Source organism: Aquarana catesbeiana, linkage group LG08 (assembly GCF_042186555.1).
Source record: "Aquarana catesbeiana isolate 2022-GZ linkage group LG08, ASM4218655v1, whole genome shotgun sequence".
Lineage (NCBI taxonomy): Eukaryota > Metazoa > Chordata > Amphibia > Anura > Ranidae > Aquarana > Aquarana catesbeiana.
The window spans coordinates 76,597,692-76,620,025 of NC_133331.1; the positions used below are offsets into that span (position 1 = coordinate 76,597,692).

Consider the following 22,334-nt stretch of genomic DNA (forward strand, 5'->3'; position numbering starts at 1 on the left):
GTGGGCATTCCTTTATTTAATATGACCTCAGGCGTTGGATGTAGTTTGGGGGCTTTAGGCTGGGAGAAATGTTACACCACATGGCAGATCCAAGATGGCAGAGAGGTTCTTCAAAAGACAGGCTTCTAAGTGTCCTATCCAAGATAATTGGGGCAGGGCTCAGAGCTGGATGGCGCAAACTACATAAACTACAATTCAGGAGAAAATAGACAAATGGCTAAATATCAAGCGCAGTAAAATACCCTTTAAAGTGCAACCACCTATGTCCTGCAGGACCAAAGGCATAAACAATAGCCCTCTGATTGGATCACTCCCCAAGTGAAACGTATATGAATAGCAGGGAAGCAACTGGCCAGCTCCCTTGTAGGCCCTCAGTCAAGAAAGTCTACGTTTAAGCCCGGAAGTCTGTTAGACTTCCTGCACACCAGTATTGCTAGAAGAATAAACCCCGGTGTCCCTTTAGGATGTGATGCGAATGAGACAGATCCTTTCAAAAGACTAAGTTATTGGCACATGTCCCTCTTTGAAATGAAGTTGTTGGCACAGTTCACTTTAGGAGATGAAGTTGTGCAGCAGAAACACCCACTTTAGTGGCCTGGGCTGAAATAGATGCAGCTAAAAATATCTGCCAAGCAGGGAGCAAAGTGTTGGTTCAGTTCAGCAACCTGCAGGCAGGGGCCACAATAGCAAAAAAATAAAATGGAAGCTTGCAGCAATCAAAGTCAATGGGATGTTTATCTCTGACGTCATACATCCCAGGAGTCTTCAGGAGGGGAGGAGGGGTTTTCTCAGCTAAGCGCACCCTTCTGTCTGCATGCCTGAGCAGATGGATTCCAGGAAGTAAAGGCTACAGGATTCATCTGCCCTTACTGTATATGGTCACAGCCAGAAATGATAATAAATATATTTCAAAGTGATTTCCCAGCAAAATAAAACATGGAGACATGGATGGATGGGTGAGTTTGGTTTGAATATCAAAAATGAATGAAATAGCTTTTTTGGTTTGTAGTGCTCAGATGGCGTGTAGTTCTCCTTTAATGAATACTAGGAGAAACACTTTCTCTTTTTATTGTTGTGGTTTTCTTTTTCTTACTAAATCTGTGGTAACAATTGTTTTAAAATAAAATTGTGACACAAAAAAGTGTATATAAATGTGAGCAGGATCTAGATTAATTTGACAGTTCAAGCTTGTGGCTTAACGTGTAACTGAAGGCATAACTTTTTCAATTTTGGATAGAGGGAGAGAGGTTAAAACGTAGCGGTCATGATAGCATTTATGGGGAACTGTATCAAATGCCTTTGCAAAATCCAGATATGCCATGTCTACGAGCCTTCCTTCATCTAGATGGCAACTCACCTCCTTATAGAAGGTTAATGCCCCATACACACGGTCGGACATTGATCGGACATTCCGACAACAAAATCCTAGGATTTTTTCCAACGGATGTTGGCTCAAACTTGTCTTGCATACACACGGTCACACAAAGTTGTCGGAAAATCCGATCGTTCTGAACGCGGTGACGTAAAACACATACGTCGGGACTATAAACGGGGCAGTAGCCAATAGCTTTCATCTCTTTATTTATTCTGAGCATGCGTGGCACTTTGTGCGTCGGATTTGTGTACACACGATCGGAAATTTCGACAACGGATTTTGTTGTCGGAAAATTTTATAGCCTGCTCTCAAATTTTGTGTGTCAGAAAATCCGATGGAAAATGTGTGATGGAGCCTACACACGGTCGGAATTTCCGACAACAAGGTCCTATCACACATTTTCCGTCGGAAAATCCGACCGTGTGTACGGGGCATAATAGATTGGTTTGGCAAGAACGATTCTTCATGAATCCATGCTGATTACTGCTAATGATACCATTTTCACTACTAAAATCTTGTATATAGTCCCTTATCATCCCCTCCAAGAGCTTGCATACTATTGATGTTAGGCTAACTGGTCTGTAATTACCAGGGATGTATCTTGGCCCTTTTTAAATATTGGTACTACATTGGCTTTTCTTTAATCAGCTGGTACCATTCCAGTCAGTAGACTGTTCATAAAAATTAGGAACAATGGTCTGGCAGTTACTTGACTGAGTTCCTTAAGAACCCTCAGGTGCAAGCCATCTGGTCCTGGTAACTTATTAATGTTATGTTTTTCACGTCTATTTCTAATTCTATCCTCTGTTAGCCATGAGATTGCTACCTGTGACATGTCATGAGCATAAACATTGCAGTTTTGGTTACTGAAGCCCCCTGTTTCCCTCGCAAAAACTGAGGAGAAGAATAAATTCAATACCTTCGCCATCTCTCCATCCTTGGTAACCAGATTCCCGTCATCATTCTTTATGGGACCAATATGATCTGACCTCCCTTTCTTACTATTTATATACTTAAAGAATTCCTTGGGATTTTTTTTACTCTCCCCTGATATGTGCCTTTTGTGTTCTCTCTCAGCCGCCCTGATTACACCCTTACATTTCTTGTTGCATTCTTTGTAAAGTTGGAAAGTTGGTGATGATCCCTCAGCCTTGTATTTTTTGAAGGCCTTCTCCTTTGCTTTTATATGCATTTTTAGGTTGGTGGGACCAATCCTATTTAATTTATTCATAAACGAATTGGAGGATGGGATAAACAGCTCAATCTCAGTATTTGTCACTTCTGGGCACCAGTCCTCAGGAAGGATGTGCTGGAACTGGAGCGAGTCCAGAGAAGTGCAACAAAGCTAATAAAGAGACTGGAGGACCTTAGTTATGAAGAAAGGTTAACGAGAACTGAACTTTTTCTCTCTGGAGAAGACACTTGAGAGTGCATATGATTTCAATGTACAAATACCATACTGGTGACCCCACATAAGGGATAAAACGTTTCTGCGAAAGGGAATTTAAAAAGACATGCGGCCATTCACTAAAATTAGAAGAGAAGCGGTTTAACCTTAAACTGCATAGAGGGTTCTTTACTGTAAGAGCAATAAGGATGTGGAATTCTCTTCCACAGGCGGTGGTTTCAGCAGGGAGCATTGATAATTTCAAAAAACTTTTAGATAGGCACCTGAATGACCACAACATACAGGGATATACAATGTAATACTGACAAAAAAGCACACACACAGGTTGCACTTGATGGACTTGTCATTTTTCAACCTCACTTACTATGTAACTATGTAACTATAGAGCCCATGTCAGGGTTGTATGCCTTCATTAGTGATATTTGTTATTTCTATTTGCCCTGTTGACTGTTCTTACCAGGAGTGAAAGTGAATGCAAATCCTACACTTTAGGTTGTCTCAAAACAGGAATAGAGGGGAATCTCCCAATGAGGACACTAGTTCTGGTAACAACCAGGTATTCCCTCACGTTGGAGGGATTTCCTCTCACATCCCATTTTACTGTGGTACAGAAAGTAAAGGGAAATTTCCCCTCAATCGATATAGATAGCAAAATAAAAACTAACAGGGATATTCTAACTGTCCCTTACGCTATCCAAAATGAATTAAAAAAAGTTAGTGCTACATTATATATAAAGTAGTAGAGCTGGTACTGATTAAAATTTTCGTGTTCGATTAATCGATTTTTTTTAATCGATTAATCGACTAATTTCGATTAATTATAAAGCACATACAGATCAAACTACTTTTAGCTGACGTCATGTGTATCTCCTCCCCCGTACGCGTTGCGTTCAATCAGAACTTCCTCAGCGGGGCAGGGCTACGGCGTCACCCTACAGTCTTAAATAGCACCGTTGTGCATCAGGGGGACCGATGGAGAGCCAGAGACATCCATCACCTGCTGAGACAGCAAAGTGTCAGCTCTTTGGAAAAAAAGTGCCCTCATCATAAATGTTTCTTGATTGCTGGATAACCAATCAATGTCAGTTGATCATCAAACTGACTTACAGCCAGGAAAGCCCTCAGATATGTTGATTTTCATAGCCAAGTCCAGGATTTACATAGATGTTTATCTGAATACTTTGACCAGTAAGATCAATCAAATCGTTAGGATCTGTCTTCCTCAATTTATGATTTCACGGACATTGACATCACCGGACTCCTCCCTCCTTCCTTTCGTTAGCAGACAGAGACACTTGGGGAAGGGGGGGAGGAGATCACGGACATCGACGTCACCGGATCTCCGACGGAACTCCCTGAAGACCCGGAAGCCGGTGGAGAGGTGAGTACCGATCAAAATAATTTTGATCGATCAAAAAATTAACGATTAATCGAGGAATTAATCTTTAATTTTCCCAGCCCTAATATATAGAGATTTTCAGTTTGTGATATAAGGCGGAATATGTGTGTTAATGATTTGCTGTGTTATCTATGACTTGTCAACATAAAGTTGTGTATAGACTACGATATAAACATATCCTTTTTCTCTGCAGGTTACCAAAAACAACTAACATTCAAAAATGAGAGTGGGGGATATGCTACCTTTCCTGGCGGCCCTCCTAACCAATGGTATGCATTTATTGAGCAACTAAAGACAGAAATGTATCTTTTGTTCTATTTTGAAGAAGAATACATACATTTATGCCAAAAAGAGAATATGCTAAAGCAAATATTATCTGTTATTTTTGTATCATCCTTATATGTGCCATAAATTATAATATTTACAATAGTAATTTTGAATCCATTAGTACATTGAATTGGATATCATCGTCATGAATTGGATATCATTATGATTTATTTTTTTAAAATAGCAAATGTTGGCTTAGAATTGTTGCTTTTTAAATGAGATCAAGAATCCCTGCCACTTATGCAGGGGAACAGGGATAGCAATGACATCACCCACACCTTCCTTTATATAGCTGAGAACAACTCGGGGAGCTGTCATATGGCCATTAGTAGTGTGGTGACTGGTCAAAACTGCCCCAGGTTATCGTTTTTTTTTCTTTTGGCAAGTCAACAGGTGGCGGGCATCGAGATTGGCCATGGTTTTACAATGTGGGTCTTTTTTGAGGGAATTTTTATTTTATTAATGAAGGCATTATTTCTAGGTTACAATTCTTTTTTGTTTTGCAAATGAGTAGTGGTACTTTGGACCAATACTCATTCATGTAGGGAGGGGGCTGGTAGCCTCCACCTGCAGACCTCCACAATCCCTTGTCAGTGTTGTGAGGAAGAGGCCTTTGTTCTCGTTAACATGGAACTCCCCATGTTGAGGACATGAGGATAGGTATCTTTTAAGAAGGATGGCACATGCTTACCCTCCATTTCCTGGGCAGCCAGGCTGCATGCTTTGGTTAAGGGTCTGGATTTTTTGGGGGACCCCTTAAAATCCACGTCAGATTCAAAGCAATTGGTGGGTATTTTTGTTTGGGGGGGGGGGGGGAACTCTACACCAATTTTTACATTCTTGCTGTAGGATATTCTACAGCAAAAGTGACAATTACAAAGAACACAGTGACATTTCATTTCCATCAATTTTAAACCTTTTTCCCTTTGTAAAATGTCAGGACTGCTATACAGAAACGCACAACTCCACACATGTTGTTTAAAGAAATGTTAAATCTTTAACTTTAAACATTTACAAACCTACTGTTCCAGGCTGATTGGAATATAAAAAATGTGGCATTTGTACATGTTTCCCAAGTCAGTGTCCACCTCCCCATGCTAATTGTTGTCACCCCCTTCACTGATAGAAATGTATAATAGCAAATATAACAGAAAGGTTTAGACGGTATTAAATCCAGATGGGGTGGCTGCATTAGTTTCCTTTTTAAAGCTTTTTTCCATCTGTCTTCACTGGGTAATGTGGCCAGTAACACACCTCCTGTATTAGAGTGCCCCCTCTCAGGATGAAGGAGCATAGGGGCACCCTTAGGCAGCAGTATTGTTAATCTCAGGGAGGGGAGTGTTGGATGTACTAGCGGATTTAGAAACACTAACAAATTGAAGCTGGCCTCCAGCTAACAATTTATAGGCAGTTGCAGCAAACCATGATGTTTTGTCCATCAGCTATGAACCCTAATATAACCAGCTGCTGCTCTCAATCTGTGCTCCCCCTAATAAGCACTCTAAAACTGTGAAATGTGTGTGTATATATATATGTAAAAACGAACATATTTGGGGGCGTGTCCAAGATGTCGGCTTGAGCAGACGTGCTTCCCGGAGCTCTGCTAGAGACTGATCCTATTAACTTATCCTGCCTGGATTGTTTGCCCCTGTCTTGGGCGATTGGATCCCCTTATGCCGTCCCGATCCTCTGCCGGATCAAAGAGCGGTAAGAAGCTCCGTTTTCCCCCCGCACACCAATCCTGCGTCTGCTAAATTTCAGGGACAGGGATGAACTTCTGCGGGCTGCATGAGGGATGAAGGAAATCTCCTATCAAAAGGCTGCTTTTGTTTCCTGACTACACCATCAAAACCAAGAAGCAACACAGATCTTTCGATGCGGTCAAGGCTGCCATGAGGGCGAAGGGGATTAAATACAGCATCCTCTTCCCGGTGAAGTTGAGAGTGGTGGATGGCGAGACGGTGCGGTTTTTCACCAATCCCAGGGAAGCTTCCTCGTGGTTGGAATCATTCTGGCATGCTTGAATTCTGGGGGCATCCTTACACCTCAGTGTTTTGAACTGGGAACAGACTTTATGCAGTTTCGATTTTACAGGTTTTGTATTCCTAGCTGATCCCCTGGTTTTTAGATGCCGCCTTTACGTTATGAAGGTGTCCCGGGATGACAGCCCGTACAGATTTGCCTGCAATGGGGTCCCTGGATTAATTGCAGTGTCCGGTGACTGTCTCCATGTCGGTTTTGAAGTTAGGACTCCATATGACTGGCATCCTCACCAATTCCAGGTCATCATATACCTAACCCTCTGAAGTTTTGTGCCCCTGGTTAATCCAGGTGAACTATCTACACTTATATACGTTTGGTTACCTATGGTTCTCTAGCATCTCCCGTTGGGAAGTTAGGTGCCCCCCTGGTTGGCTTGGATTGTGGTCCCCCCTCTGTGTATTTGATGTAGAGGGGTGACTGACTTTCTTTTAAGTTGACTCGGGCACGCCTCCCTGAGTGAACTACTCTGAAGGACTCGGTTTTGGGGAATTATGCATGATCCCAGTTTCAGGGGTCTGCGGGGTGGGGGGTGGGGTGGGCAGCCATTGCTGACCCTTGTTGGTTTTGGTTTCGTTTTTTTGTTTTTCACGGTATATTTTTCTAAAATGTTTTCTGTGCCAATATTCCTTACCTTTTAGATGTGGTAAAAAATCTGTGATAGGATAGTCCTGTGGCTCTTGTGGCTGTGGGCATTGGTATCTGATCTTCCGCCTGGGTGGTTAATCCTGCCCCCGAGGATGGTGCAGGATGGTAGTTACTGCTGGACCATTGATTTTGCTTATAAATACTATGGCTAGTTTCTCAGTGCTTTCCTGGAATGTCCGGGGACTGAATTCGGCTGTTAAACGTTCTCTGGTTTTTAATTATCTAAAAAAGTATGCCCCTCAAATCTGTATATTACAGGAGACCCACCTTGTGGGTTCGCGGGTCCTTGGCCTCAGAAGGGCCTGGGTGGGCTCACATTATCATGCTACATATTCCAGTTATTCCCGGGGAGTAAGCATTTTGGTTCACCGATCCCTTTCCTTTCAGCTTCAGGATGTTAAAACTGACCCAGGTGAAAGATATGTCATTATGCATGTGATAATCTCTAATACGGCATATGTGATTGTGGGACTTTATCTCCCGCCTCCTGCTGATATGTCCCTTTTGTATGATATTATGCGTATGGTTATACTGTACGGTACTCCACATTTCATGTTGCTGGGGGATTATAACTTGGTTCCATGTCCGGAGGTAAACAGGCTCCATCAGTCGACTCGCAGGACTCCCGACCTTATGCAGTGGGCCGATACCTTTGAGCTTATTGATGCGTGGCGGCATTATAATCCATCTGAGAAAATGTATACATGTCATTCGTCTACCTTTCGGACCCTCTCCCGCATTGACCTGGGGTTTGTTACACGGGCGGTGCTGCAGAGGGTTTCGAGGGTACAAATTCTCCCTAGAGTAATTTCCGATCATGCTCCTATTATGATGATGGTGCGATCGGGGCCCACTGCTGGGCGGAAACTGTGGAGACTGTCGGGGCACTGGATAGCAGACTCTAAGGTTCAGGAGGATATGTCGGAGGCCTTGTGTCATTATTGGCTTGAAAATGCTGATTCAAAAGGGGCATTGGTGGGTTGGGATGCATTTAAGGGATGGCTGAGGGGAGAATATATTTCCCGCATTGCCCATAGCCAGAAGCAGTCTGTGCGGTCGCTGTGGGAACTGGAGGGTGAGTGTCAGGTCACCTGTATCCAGGTGACAGATGCACCCCGTTGGCATCAGGAGTGCACCGCTATGATAGTGGACACTAAGGCTGACTGCTGCAGATGGAACTCGGGGTGGTTCAGGAAGGCTGGTCCCCTGGAGCACCAACACAGATCCCACAGTGAGTTAGAGCATAGATTCCCCAGGGCGCGGAGTCTAAGAGCCAGTTGGTGTTCACCAGAGCCTCTAGTGGTGAGGATGGACTGGGCTGCAACTGGCTCCAGGTCGCGGCCCCCTGGGTCTCCCAGCTCACGCTCACGGTAGGCTACAGGAGGATGGAGAGGAAAAAGGCGCCCAGGACAGCAAGGAACAGTAAGGAGGTAGCCAAATGTCGGGGCGACTAGCAGACAAGGATAACAGAGAACACGCCAAAAGTCAGGGTCACAGGCAAACAGGGATAGTCGAGAATGCGCCAAAGGTCAGGGTCACAAGCAGACAGGAATAGTCGGGAACACACCAAGATCGGTAACAGAGACAAACTTAGAGCACACGGCAAACAGGAAGCCAAACACACAATATTGCACGGCAAGGCAGGCTTGGAGAATACGGTGTTAAATAGTGGTTCCTGTTGAGGCTAGGGTGGAGCCACACAGAGGGAAGATTACTTAAGCATGCAGGTGTGAGAGTACAAGCCTCAAGGTTGATACACAGACCAGGTAAGAGACAGACAGGTCATGAATGTATTACTGCAAGGTCATGACAGTACCCCCCCTCTTACGAGGCCTCCCCCTCCCCCGCTTTGGACCAGGCTTGGAGAGGAACTTCAAATGGAACTTCCTCAGAAGACGAGGTGCGAAGACTTCAGATGCAGAAATCCAAGATCTCTCCTCAGGACCGAAACCTTTCCAATCCACGAGATATTGAAGGACACCTTTATAGAAGCGAGAATCCAAAATTTGACTAACCTCATACTCCTGATCATCTTCAGAGACTGGAGCCAAGGTAGGGAGAGGTCGAGAGAACTTATTGAAAACTAAAGGTTTCAGAAGGGATATATGAAAGGAGTTTGAGATCCTGAGGCTTTTAGGGATCTGGAGTTTAAAACAAACAGGATTCAGCTTAGAAATTATATTGTAAGGACCAATGAATCTCGGGGCAAACTTGAGAGAAGGAACCCGGAGTCTGATGTTCCTGGTAGAAAGCCAAACTTTGTCTCCTGGCTGTAGAGAAGGCAGCTTACGCCTGCGACGGTCAGCAAAACTTTTGAACTTGTTGGCAGCTTTCTGGAGGGAATCATGAATGTCAGCCCACAAGGAATTGAATGATTCCTGAACAGTAGCCAAAGCTGGGATGTCAGAAGAACAGGTCATAGGAAAAGGGAGCTGAGGATGTCTTCCATAAACAGTGACAAAGGGTGTCTTCTGAGAACTGACATTGACATGATTGTTGTGGGAGAACTCTGCCCATGGGAGTAATGAGACCCAATCATCGTGATGAGCCGAGACCAAGGTACGGAGAAAGACCTCCAACTCTTGATTAACCCTTTCAGTCTGGCCATTGGATTGGGGATGGTAAGAAGAGGTAAAATCCAAGGTAATGTTGAGGGATTTGCAAAAGGCTCTCCAAAAGCGAGAAGTAAACTGAACACCCCTGTCTGAAATTACATGGGAAGGGACACCATGAAGATGGAAAATCTCTCGTACGAAAATGGGAACCAAGGCAGGAGCAGAAGGGAGACCAGGAAGAGGAACAAAATGGGCCATCTTGGAGAATCGATCAATTACCACCCAAATGACCGTATTTTTCTCAGAAGGTTGAAGATCGGTGATGAAGTCCATGGCTGTGTGAGACCAGGGCTCCTTGGGAATGGGCAAGGGCATGAGAAGACCAGCAGGAGCCTGCGTGGAGGACTTAGACTGGGCACAGACATGACACGCCTTCACATAGTCTTTGACATCCGAACGGAGAGTAGGCCACCAGTAGTGGCAACTGATGAGGAGGAAGGATCGAAGAAACCCAGCATGACCTGCCACCTTGGAGTCATGTCCCCAACGAAGGATCTTAGCTCTTAGCTCAGTGGGGACGAAGGTCCTGCCAGAAGGAATTTTTGACTTCAGGGTGGTTGAATGGGCAAGGATGCATGAAGTAGGGATAATCAGCTCAGGTTCAATGGTAGGCTCCTCATCCTGAATGTCAAAAGATCTAGAGAGTGCATCAGCCCGACTGTTGCAGGAACCAGGTTTGAATGTAATGGTGAAGTTAAAACGGGAAAAGAAGAGACTCCACCTGGCTTTTCTGGGATTCAATCGTTTGGCATTCTGTAAGTACTGCAGATTTTTATGGTCAGTGAAAATTGTTATGGAATGTGGGGAACCCTCCAAGAGATGACGCCACTCCTCCAACACCAATTTAATCGCAAGAAGTTCTCAATCACCAATAGCGTAATTCTTCTCCACCTGAGAAAATTTTCTGGAGAAAAACGCACATGGTAGATGTTTTTTCAAAAAGGATTGAAGAAGCACAGCTCCCACCCCAGTTGAGGAAGCGTCCACTTCAATAAAAAATGGATCCTTCGGGTCAGGTCGCCTCAACAAAGGTCCAGAAGTGAAGGCCTGTTTCAAATCATGAAAGGCAGAGACAGCTTCGGGGGACCACTCCTTGGCATTAGCACCCTTCTTGGTCAAGGCGATAATTGGCGCAGCAATAGAGGAGTAATTCCTAATGAACTGCCTGTAATAATTAGTGAACCCAAGAAAGCGCTGTGTGGCCTTGAGGTCGGCAGGAAGAGGCCAGTTGGTAATGGCCGAGACCTTCCCAGGATCCATACGAAGACCAAAGTTAGAGATGAAGCATCCCAGAAACAGGACTTCAGAACATTCAAAAGAACATTTCTCCAGCTTGGCATACAGATTATTTTCTCGAAGGCGCTGAAGTACAATCCGGACATGGTCTCTGTGAACCGACAGACTATCCGAAAAGATGAGAATGTCATCCAGGTAGATGACAACAAATTTGTAAAGCAGATCTCTGAAGATTTCGTTAATAAAGTTTTGGAACAACACTGGGGCGTTACACAAACCAAAGGGCATGACCAAGTACTCCCAGTAATGCCCATCTCTAGTGTTAAACACAGTTTTCCATTCATCCCCTTCCCGTATTCGGATCAAATTGTATGTACCCCTGAGATCCAACTTGGTAAAAATGGAGGCACCTTTCAACCTGTCAAACAGTTCCGATATTAGGGGTAGAGGGTATCGATTTTTGATCAGTCCTGCGTTTAGGCCTCGGTAGTCAATGCAGGGTCTTAGGGTACCATCCTTTTTGCCAACAAAAAAGAACCCTGCTCCTGCAGGTGATGAGGATTTCCGGATGAATCCTTTTTCTAGATTTTCTGCAACATACCTCGACATGGCCTGGGTCTCTGGGATGGACAGAGGGTAGGTACAACCCCTGGTTAGAGCTGCTCTGGGAACAAGGTCAATGGCACAGTCAAAGGACCTATGAGGAGGAAGCACCTCAGCTGACTTTTTACAGAACACATCCCGGAAATCGCTATATGCAGCGGGAAGGGCAGAGGATACTGAGGTGGTAGCCACGGGAAGTCTCCCCTTAGGGGCAACCTTGAGTAGGCAGGAAGAGAAGCAGGAGGGACCCCAAGCCAGGATCTGCCCAGAAGTCCAGTCAATGTGTGGAGAGTGGAGCTGCAACCAAGGAAGCCCCAATACGATAGGGGTTGAGACTTAGGAAGGATAAGAAAGGATATCCACTCCTGGTGGAGTATCCCTACCGACATCTTAACAGGAGGGGTCTGGAAGCGGAAAGGCCCCCCTGGAAGAACAGTGCCATCAATCGCCGAGATCACCAATGGAGTGGTGAGGGGTAAAAGAGTAAGGTTCATGGAAGATGCAGTTCTCCAGTCCATAAAGTTGCCAGCGGCTCCCGAATCCAGATAAGCCAAGGTCGAGTGGGAGGAAACGCCAACATGAAGAAACACCGAAAGAAGGAGACGAGAAGATGACTTTTCTTGGTCCAATACTCCACCTTCCAGATGTATTACCCAAGCTTTTCCTGGACGAAATGAGCATGTGTCACGAAAATGACCTTTGCCCCCACAGCAGAGACACAGGCCCAGAGTTCTGCGCCTAGCACGTTCCTCAGGGGATGGCCTGGTCTGGCCCAGCTGCATGGGTTCCTTAGTTGGCAGGAGATGCTCCACAGAACGAAAAGAGGGGAGCTCGGGCTGACTAAGAACCGAGGAGTGCTGGCGTCGCTTTTCTAAGGTCCTTTCCTGAAAACGAATATCTATCTGGTTACACAGGGAGATAACTTCGTCCAGATCAGTGGGGATGGTTCTTCCTGCTAATTCGTCCTTCACTCTATCAGAAAGGCCATGCAGAAAGGTTGCGACTAAGGCCTCATTGTTCCAGCTCAGCTCAGCCGTCAGTATGCGGAAACGAAGAGCATACTGTCCCATAGAAGCAGACTCTTGGCGGAGACGTAAGAGGGCGCTGGCCACTGAAGAGACACGACCTGGTTCCTCAAAGATATTCCGGAAGAGTTTCAGAAAATTAGAGAGGCTGGAAACCACTGGGTCTTTTCTCTCCCACATAGGGGAAGCCCAAGCTAAAGCCTCGCCGGACAGGAGAGAAATAATATAGGCTACCTTTGCCCGATCAAACTTGAAGTTTTGGGGTTGGAGTTCGAAATGAATAGTACACTGGCTAACTAACCCTCTGCAGGCCTTGGAATCCCCAAAGTAACAGGACGGAGCTGGTAAGTGCAAAGGGTTAGCGGCTGCGACTGTAAGCGGAGCTGATACGGCAGCCGATTGCGGTTGTGGAACTGGGGAGCCTAAGGAGGCTTGAAGTTGTTCAAAGCGGGAAGCCAGATCCTGAAGGAATCGTATCACCTGGGTCTGATTAGATTCCTGGGTCTCGAGTCTGTGGACTATGCCCTGCAGCTGATCATCGGCAGGTAGCGGCACATCAGACGGGTCCATGGCCGTGCAAACTGTCAGGTCACCTGTATCCAGGTGACAGATGCACCCCGTTGGGGTCAGGAGTGCACCGCTATGATAGTGGACCCTAAGGCTGACTGCTGCAGATGGAACTCGGGGTGGTTCAGGAAGGCTGGTCCCCTGGAGCACCAACACGGATCCCACAGTGAGTTAGAGCATAGATTCCCCACGGCGTGGAGTCTAAGAGCCAGTTGGTGTTCACCAGAGCCTCTAGTGGTGAGGATAGACTGGGCTGCAACTGGCTCCAGGTCACGTCCCCCAGAGTCTCCCAGCTCACGCTCGCGGTAGGCTACAGGAGGATGGAGAGGAAACAGCAGCCCAGGACAGCAAGGAATAGTAAGGAGGTAGCCAGATGTCGGGGCGACTAGCAGACAAGGATAACAGAGAACATGCCAAAAGTCAGGGTCACAGGCAAACAGGGATAGTCGAGAACGCGCCAAAGGTCAGGGTCACAAGCAGACAGGAATAGTCAGGAACACGCCAAGATCGGTAACAGAGACAGAGACAAACTTAGAGCACACGGCAAACAGGAAGCCAAACACACAATATTGCACGGCAAGGCAGGCTTGGAGAATACGGTGTTAAATAGTGGTTCCTGTTGAGGCTAGGGTGGAGCCACACAGAGGGAAGATTACTTAAGCATGCAGGTGTGAGAGTACAAGCCTCAAGGCTGATACACAGACCAGGTAAGAGACAGACAGGTCATGAATGTATTACTGCAAGGTCATGACAGTGAGCTTAAGGAAAAAGAGGCAGGTTATGTTGCCGCTCCTATCCCTCTTAACTATGGGGACTGGCAATTTGCGCTCAGGGTGGTTGAACTTCTCAGGATAGAAATGACAAAGAAGTCAATGCTTAGTACTGCCCAGCGGGTCTTTGAATATGGAGACAAAAACGGCAAATTGCTGTCATGGTTGTCCCGAGGTCAGAATGCTAGCACTCATGTTGGGTGCATCCGGGATGAGGGAGGAGTTCCCCTCACGAACACTGACGAAATCCTTGCTAGATTTATGAGATATTATAGTTCCCTTTACTCTACTAGAGTGGATTATGAATTGTCAGATCTCTAGGCCTACTTGGATGGGGAGGACTTTCCAGCTCTGTCCCGGGAGGCCAGCGAGAATCTAGAAAAGGATATTACCCTGGAAGAGGTCCAGATCGCTATGTCCCAGATGCAGCCTGGGAAAACCCCTGGTGCAGATGGCATCCCGATCGAGTTTTATTCCACTTATCAAGAATTTCTTGCTCCCAGGCTCACCGGGTTGTTCGCCCAATTTGCTGAGCTTGGGTCGTTGCCGGAGTCTATGTCTGAAGCTGTAATTGTGTTGGTGCCCAAGCCGGGTAAGGACCCCGAGGACTGCGCGTCATATCGACCGATTTCCTTAATTAATGTCGTCGCAAAGCTGCTGGCAAAGATATTGGCCAACCTCCTGGCACAGGTCCTGGATGAGCTTGTCCATGTGGATCAGACAGGATTCATGCCCGGCAAGGGTACTGATATCAATTTGAGAAGACTGCACCTCAACTTAACCACCCCCCATGATAATGCCGGCACCAGAGTCATTGCCTCACTGGACGCCGAGAAGGCATTTGACTCGGTTGAGTGGGGCTACCTTTGGGAGGTTCTGGGTAGATATGGGTTTGGCCCTCATTTTTTGCGCTGGCTGCAGTTGCTCTATGACAAACCCATTGCTTGTATAAGGACTAACGGTGGGATCCGAAAGGTTTCTACTACAACGTGGCACGCATCAAGGTTGCCCTCTTTCCCCTTCCCTGTTTGCCCTGGCGCTGGAACCCTTGGCTATCCTGCTTAGGGCTTCCCGAGGGGGTGGAGGGTCTGTAGATCGGCCCCTTGGAGGAGAAGGTGTCATTATATGCCGATGATGCTCTGTTATACTTACATGACGCGGACTCCTCCCTGCGGGCTGCTCTGGAGCTCTTCGACAGGTTTGCCCGTTTCTCGGGGGTCCGAATAAATTGGACAAAGTCTGTATTATTCCCCCTTGACCCCTTGTCATGGGCTACTGCGGCCTCCACCCAATTGCAATGGGTTTCTAGTTTTAATTATCTTGGTATTCAAATAAGTTGAGACCCTTATGAATTTTATGAGCTAAATCTGCGCCCAGTGCTTTTACAACTTAGAGCTAGATGTGCCTCCTGGGGAACTCTCCCGCTTAATTTGTTAGGATGCATTAACCTGATAAAGATGGTTTTTCTTCCCAAGTTTAACTATTTATTTAGAAATTCCCCAGTGTGGATCCCGAACACATTCTTTAGAGAACTGGACAGTTGTATCGGGTCCTTCATTTGGGGAGGGTCTACCCCTCGGCTGACGCGATTCACCCTGTGTCTTCCTGTGCGGTGCGGGGGATTGACGTTGCCTAATTTTCGGGTCTACTACTGGGCGGCCATTTTGGTGTCGGTCCACTGGTGGTTTGTCCGCTCTAGAGCCAATGCTGCAGTGTGCCTGGAGGCGGCTCTTCTGGGATCTCTTGGAGACCTTGGGAATCTCGTATATAGGGGACCTGGGGCTTACGCTGATCTTCCGCTTCCAACTAGGACGACGCTTAGGGTGTGGGTGATAGCTAGGAGGAGGTTTCTCAAGCCGAACCAGTGGTCACCCTTTCAACCTCTGTGGGGTAATACTAGTTTCCCACACTTTCGAACAATTCCGGACCCACAAATATGGGCAAAGTATGGGGTGAAGACTCTTCGAGACATTATGCCAGCAGGGAAATTGACATACAAAGACCTCTCCGCCAAGTTTAAGTTGCCGGGTGGATGTATTTCCGCTATCAGCAGTTGCGCCATGCAGCGCAAGCGCAGTTCCCAGGACCTATCGTCCTGTCCATGGATCCCATAGAGGAACTCTTGGCTCAGGAGTCACTTTCCAAGCCTCTCTCCTCCCTCTATCTGTCACTACTCAGCTTGGACTCTCCCAGGTTGGAGAGACTGTGGGAGCCGTGGAAGGCTGACATTCTCACATTGGAGAGAGAGGAGTGGAACGAGTGTTATGAAGAGCGCTTTGGGTTGGTTATTTCGTCTAGGGATAAAGTAATTCAGGCTAAGTTTCTTCATAGAGTGTACTACACCCCGCAGCGACTGCACAGATTGTACCCATTGAGGGACCCCCTATGTGGTAGGTGCAAGAGGGAGGTAGGGACATATTTTCATATGTTCTGGACTTGTCCTAAAGTGGCTAAATTCTGGGCTGTGGTATTTGAGGCCATTAATGTCGCTGATCCAGTCGCCGGAGTTGGCACTGCTCGTTGTACAGGAAGATGATCAAAGGCCACGTTATACTAAACTCCTCATTGCCTTTTTACTCTACTATGCAAAAAAAATGACTCTTCTTAGGTGGACCTCTGCATCCCCCCCCACCATGACGCTTTGGGAAGAAATTATCAACAAAGCTCTCCCACTGTATAAAATCACATATTTGAATAGAAAGTGCCCCAAGAAGTTTGAGGGTATTTGGTCACCTTGGACAGCTTAGGGTTTTATGAGGGACATGTTGAACAGGATGATGGAATGTGTGTACACCTGTTGTCCGAAACGCTCTGGCGCCCCCCCCCCCCCCCCACACATACCCCTCCTTGTATAGGATGTACTTTGCTGGAGATTCTTTTTGATTCATTTAAAATATAAACTATAGAAGGTTAATTTTGCTTTGATGACAAGATTTTAATTTTGACTATAACTATCATCTGTATTCTTGAAGTACCCTCCATATATGATCTGTAAGGCATACCATTTATAGTTCTGTCCTGTCTACGAGAGAGCTGCGCTACTTGATGCAACATTGTGCCACATAAACCTCAAAATCAATAAGTATGTGCAGTCACTTATAATCAGAGGAAAATACCAAATAAGTAGAAAAAAAAGTGTGAAAAAAAACAAAAAAATCGATATAGTAGTGTGACAATTTAATTATATGCAAAATCCATCTCTCAACAATATGGGGTTTATTTACTAGAACTGGAAAGGTGCAAAATCTGGTGCAGCTCTGCATAGAAACCAATCAGTTTCCAGGTTTTATTGCCAAAGCTTAATTGAACAAGCTGAATTTAGAAGATGATTGGCTACCAGGCTCAGCTGCTCCAGAGTGCACCAGTTTTAGTAAATCTCCCCATCATCAATACTGGCTCTGTTGATGGAGGAATCAAGCAATTTTCTTTCCTGCAAATTATTGTTGCAGGAAAGAAAATCGCTCCATCTGTGGGCGGCTTTAGCTTGGATTTAGAAAAAGTCTGCAGCATAGGGGTAATACCAGCAACAAGTGAAGCCGGGAAGGAGGGGGGTGGGTTGAGGCCAGTAAAATGAGCTAAGTGCAACTGAATTGAATGTCAGTGAAATGAATGGCGATAACTTCACCAACATTAAAAAACATCTGAAAAAGTGACTAACTTCTAATAGCTATAACTACCTGGATAAATGAGAACCTTCAAAGACATCTGTCACAGCCAGACCATCAGACTGACCCACCTAGCTTCTGCTTGCCTGTGTGTGGACTCGTGTGACCACTTCCAGCACACTGGATAGAAAAAATAACAATAACACACAGCTAGGTGCGAATATACAGCAGATAGCAAATGCAGTGACAGTGATGAATAATAATAGTGAAATGATGGCACTGACTGAGTGGACTAAGAGCATCTATGCATTCAGTTCACTTAGAAAATAGAATTCAGTTTGCTTCTACAATACCTTTTTTTTGCAGTCTGTAGGTTAGGACACAATGGGATTGGGTGGGAGAGGAATGTAGCATAGGGAAGCCTGCAAAATGTTCAGCCAAGCAATGTTTTTACGTCAGTTGTCAAAATCTGGCTCTAACTCGGTTCACTTACATCTACATGTCACCAATTGTTCTCAGTGCTTGGGCCTGGGTATGTGCAATTCACAAAAATGTCATAGTGGTAGTCAGACTTTGAAGACAATAAGAGGATTGGGGCTTCTTGTTTGGTAAAGAGAAGGACAGAGAAGAAGGACATTGACTGAAAGGAATTATTACAATCATAAGAAAAATGTTTTAAAAAATGCCCCAAAGTAGGGATGAGCCGAACACCCCCCTGTTCGGTTCGCACCAGAACATGCGAACAGGAAAAAAGTTCGTTCGAACATGCGAACACCGTTAAAGTCTATGGGACACGAACATGAATAATCAAAAGTGCTAATTTTCAAGGCTTATATGCAAGTTATTGTCATAAAAAGTGTTTGGGGACCTGGGTCCTGCCCCAGGGGACATGGATCAATGCAAAAAAAAGTTTTAAAAACGGCCGTTTTTTCAGGAGCAGTGATTTTAATAATGCTTAAAGTCAAACAATAAAAGTGTAATATCCCTTTAAATTTCATACCTGGGGGGTGTCTATAGTATGCCTGTAAAGGGGCGCATGTTTCCTGTGTTTAGAACAGTCTGACAGCAAAATGACATTTTGAAGGAAAAAACTCATTTAAAACTGACGTCACGGGGAATGCCACAGGGAAGTCCCGTCAAGTCACCGTGCGTCAGAGGGGGGCGGGGTCACCGGGTGGCCCCGCCCACCCGTTATTTAAGAACTGTCAGACGAGGAGCGCCGTCACACAGCGGGAGCCTCCCTCCATGCCAGCATGGATTGCGGAGCGGCCCGGAGAAGAAAATAAAGAAGAAGAGAAGAAAAGAAGAAAAGAAGAAAAGAAGAAGAGAAGAAGAGAAGAGCGGGAGCCTCCCCCCCATGCCATGGGTGCGGAGCGGCCCGAGGAGAAGAAGACAGAAGACGCCGCGGAGGAGATGCTGGACGAGAACGCCGGAGGAAGAACCAGAAGAACCAGAAGAGCCAGAAGAACCAGAAGATGAAGGAAGATAGAAGAAAGAAGAAGCATTTAAATAAAGGAATTGTCAAAAACTGTCTCTTGTCATTTTTAACATTTTTGACACTTTTTTCGTGAAATGGTAGGGGTACTTATGTACCCCCTTACCATTTCACACGGGGGGGGGCCGGGATCTGGGGGTCACCTTGTTAAAGGGGGCTTCCAGATTCCGATAAGCCCCCCGCCCGCAGACCCCCACAACCACCGGCCAGGGTTGTGGGGATGAGGCCCTTGTCCTCATCAACATGGGGACAAGGTGTTTTGGGGGGCTACCCCAAAGCACCCTCCCAATGTTGAGGGCATGTGGCCTGGTACGGTTCAGGAGGGAGGGGGGGCCGCATTCTCGTCCCCCCCTCTTTTCCTGCGGCCTGCCAGGTTGCGTGCTCGGATAAGGGTCTGGTATGGATTTTTGGGGGGACCCCACGCCGTTTTTTTTTTTTTTTTTGGCGCGGGGTTCCCCTTAAAATCCATACCAGACCTGAAGGGTCTGGTATGGAATTTAGGGGGAACCCCACGTCATTTTTTTTTTAAATTTTGGCCGGGGTTCCCCTTAATATCCATACCAGACCTGAAGGGCCTGGTATGTAATTTAGGGGGACCCCCACGTCATTTTTTTTTTTTAATTTTGGTTCGGGGTTCCCCTTTGGGGAATTCCCATGCCGTTTTTATCAATGAACTTCTATGTGTATTGTCGGCAATGCAATAGCCGCGGGTAGTTTTAAATGAGTTTTTTCCTTCAAAATGTCATTTTGCTGTCAGACTGTTCTAAACACAGGAAACATGCGCCCCTTTACAGGCACACTATAGACACCCCCCCAGGTACGAAATTTAAAGGGATATTACACTTTTATTGATTGACTTTAAGTATTATTAAAATCACTGCTCCTGAAAAAACGGCCGTTTTTAAAACTTTTTTTTGCATTGATCCATGTCCCCTGGGGCAGGATCCAGGTCCCCAAACACTTTTTATGACAATAACTTGCATATTAGCCTTTAAAATTAGCACTTTTGATTTCTCCCATAGACTTTTAAAGGGTGTTCCGCGGCATTCGAATTTGCCGCGAACACCCCAAATTGTTCGCTGTTCGGTGAACTTGCGAACAGCCAATGTTCGAGTCGAACATGAGTTCGACTCGAACTCGAAGCTCATCCCTACCCCAAAGTGATTCTCAGCAGTAACATTTGGGGACCTAGGAAAAACCAAGGGCTGGCTATGGAAATTGTAACAGTTGATTTTATGTTTAAATAGAGCCTCTCTTTAACCATTATTCTCTTGCAGGATCACAGCCTTGGTAATTAAGGCTCTTAATTGTGCCAAGCAGTTTATCCATGTAGATGAGAAGAACATTCAGGATGCTATCCACTGGCTGGAAACTATACAGTTGCCCAATGGATGTTTTAATTCTTCTGTGCCCTATTTCTACAATGACATAGACGTGAGTAATTCAGATCTGCTATACTAATATACAGTATATTGACACATATCTTATAAATCTGCAATCTCTTACCATGTGGTAAACATGCATGTGCTTATGGCCAACCTCCTACCAGTTGCCTGTCTCAAGTGTCTAATAACTACTTTTTCACCGATTAAAGAATGAGTATGCAACCAACAAAGTCAAAGTCAGAACACCTAATTCACATATGTTTTTCAAGTCATGAAGTATTGAAAGTAATAGATTGACATAACTAGGCTTAGGCTAGCAATAATAGTCTCCATATTTCTGTCATCACAGGTTTCTTTTAACTCCTGCTTGCAATGTGTACGAGGGGTCTTCAAAAAGTTTCCAAACTTTTTTATATTTAATATAGCTTAAAAAAAGTGTGGAAGCTTTTTGAAGAACCCTTGTATATTAACATCCTGTTAGTAAATGTCACTGATCTGCTAGACCATGTGAGAAACTAGTTAGAAGTATGAAGGATGAACATGGATTACAACACCCAGACATTTGACAAGTCTTTTACTAAAAAAAATCAAAATCCCCAAAAATGTCCCACAGTGTAAACTGATCATCAATCACATTGTTGACTTCATCACAAGAAAAAAACTTGATGAGTCAAATGTAACAATGACATATTTAGGCAATGATGTCACTACCATCCCCTGCCCTTTTGCATATGTGGCCAAGGATTTTTGGCCTTGTAGGCAAGTTGGGCCAGGGTGACACCAGTGGTTGCAGAAGATGCAGCAGGCACTGACAAGAGCAGGTGCACACATATCACATCAGTGATTGCCAAGAACACAGTAGGTGCAGGCACCCAATGCTTCATTAGCAATAGCAACCATTGACGACACGGAAGCTGTCTTTTTTTATAAATGCTGAATTCCCTACAATTCTGGAGCTCAGACAAACATCCAGAACTAACTTGCATTTGGACCAAACCCTCAGTTCATTCCTAGTGACAAAGTTTTTTATGTTTCCTCATAGAAACACACAAACCTACAAATACTAGCGCAGCCTTCAAAGATAAAGATGTTCTCCCCTTGGAAACAACACAGAATCCAAAACCAATAAGCATTTTCAAGTAAAAACAGAAAGCACAACCTAATGCACGTTATTACATTACACAGGACATATTTCATTTTAAATCAACTATACCCACAATAGGACAAGCATAAAACAATTAAAAAGTCATAATTACCAATCAAACCCCTAATGGGGACATGGGCAGCATTAAAACTTGACAGAAGTTGTGATGTCTTTACTCTGCTACTGTCTTTTAACAAGAAAAGTGAGACTCCATAGAGGCTGTAAATAGAGAGGAAAATATGATGGGGAGTCCCATGAAATGTGGGGATTTAATTATGTTGTCTCCATAATTGGTGGTATCACTGTTGAAATGCTGACCCTTTAAACTGATTTTTTTTCAGGATGAGACGATCACACAGACTACTTTTATTCTCATCTCTCTGCTGGAACATCAACTTCTCCATGATGTAAGTTCTTTGATCTTATTAGTCTTCATATTTTCTTGATAAGTCAGAAAACCAAAAACATCACAAAAAATGATGTGAAAAAAAGAGTAAGTGAACTCTGGTAATTTTTTCTTTTTTTCCCCTCCCTGCAAAGTAAAGGCATAATGTGCTAGTATGCATTGTGGGCTTAGTTTGTAAGTAATTGTCACATAACGCTCTAGTATGCATCATACTAGCACGTTATGTGACAATTACCTGCAGCCGAAGCCCGCGTCGTCCCCACTGCAGGACGCATCCATCTTCACC

General features: G+C 45.2%; 1 protein-coding gene and 1 long non-coding RNA gene across 3 annotated transcripts in view; one reads left to right on the plus strand and one right to left on the minus strand.

The window, feature by feature from the left end:
- Window positions 1–22,334, plus strand: part of LOC141105856 (alpha-2-macroglobulin-like protein 1) — a 223,739-nt gene that overhangs the window by 154,669 nt on the left and 46,736 nt on the right. For both annotated transcript variants that reach the window (XM_073596000.1, XM_073596001.1), the window contains 3 exons: window positions 4,376–4,451; window positions 20,391–20,547; window positions 21,984–22,049. In XM_073596000.1, the coding sequence (XP_073452101.1) occupies window positions 4,376–4,451; window positions 20,391–20,547; window positions 21,984–22,049 (299 nt within the window). The remainder of the gene's footprint in view (window positions 1–4,375; window positions 4,452–20,390; window positions 20,548–21,983; window positions 22,050–22,334) is intronic.
- Window positions 1–22,334, minus strand: part of LOC141105858 (uncharacterized) — a 211,796-nt gene that overhangs the window by 149,850 nt on the left and 39,612 nt on the right. The window lies entirely within an intron of this gene.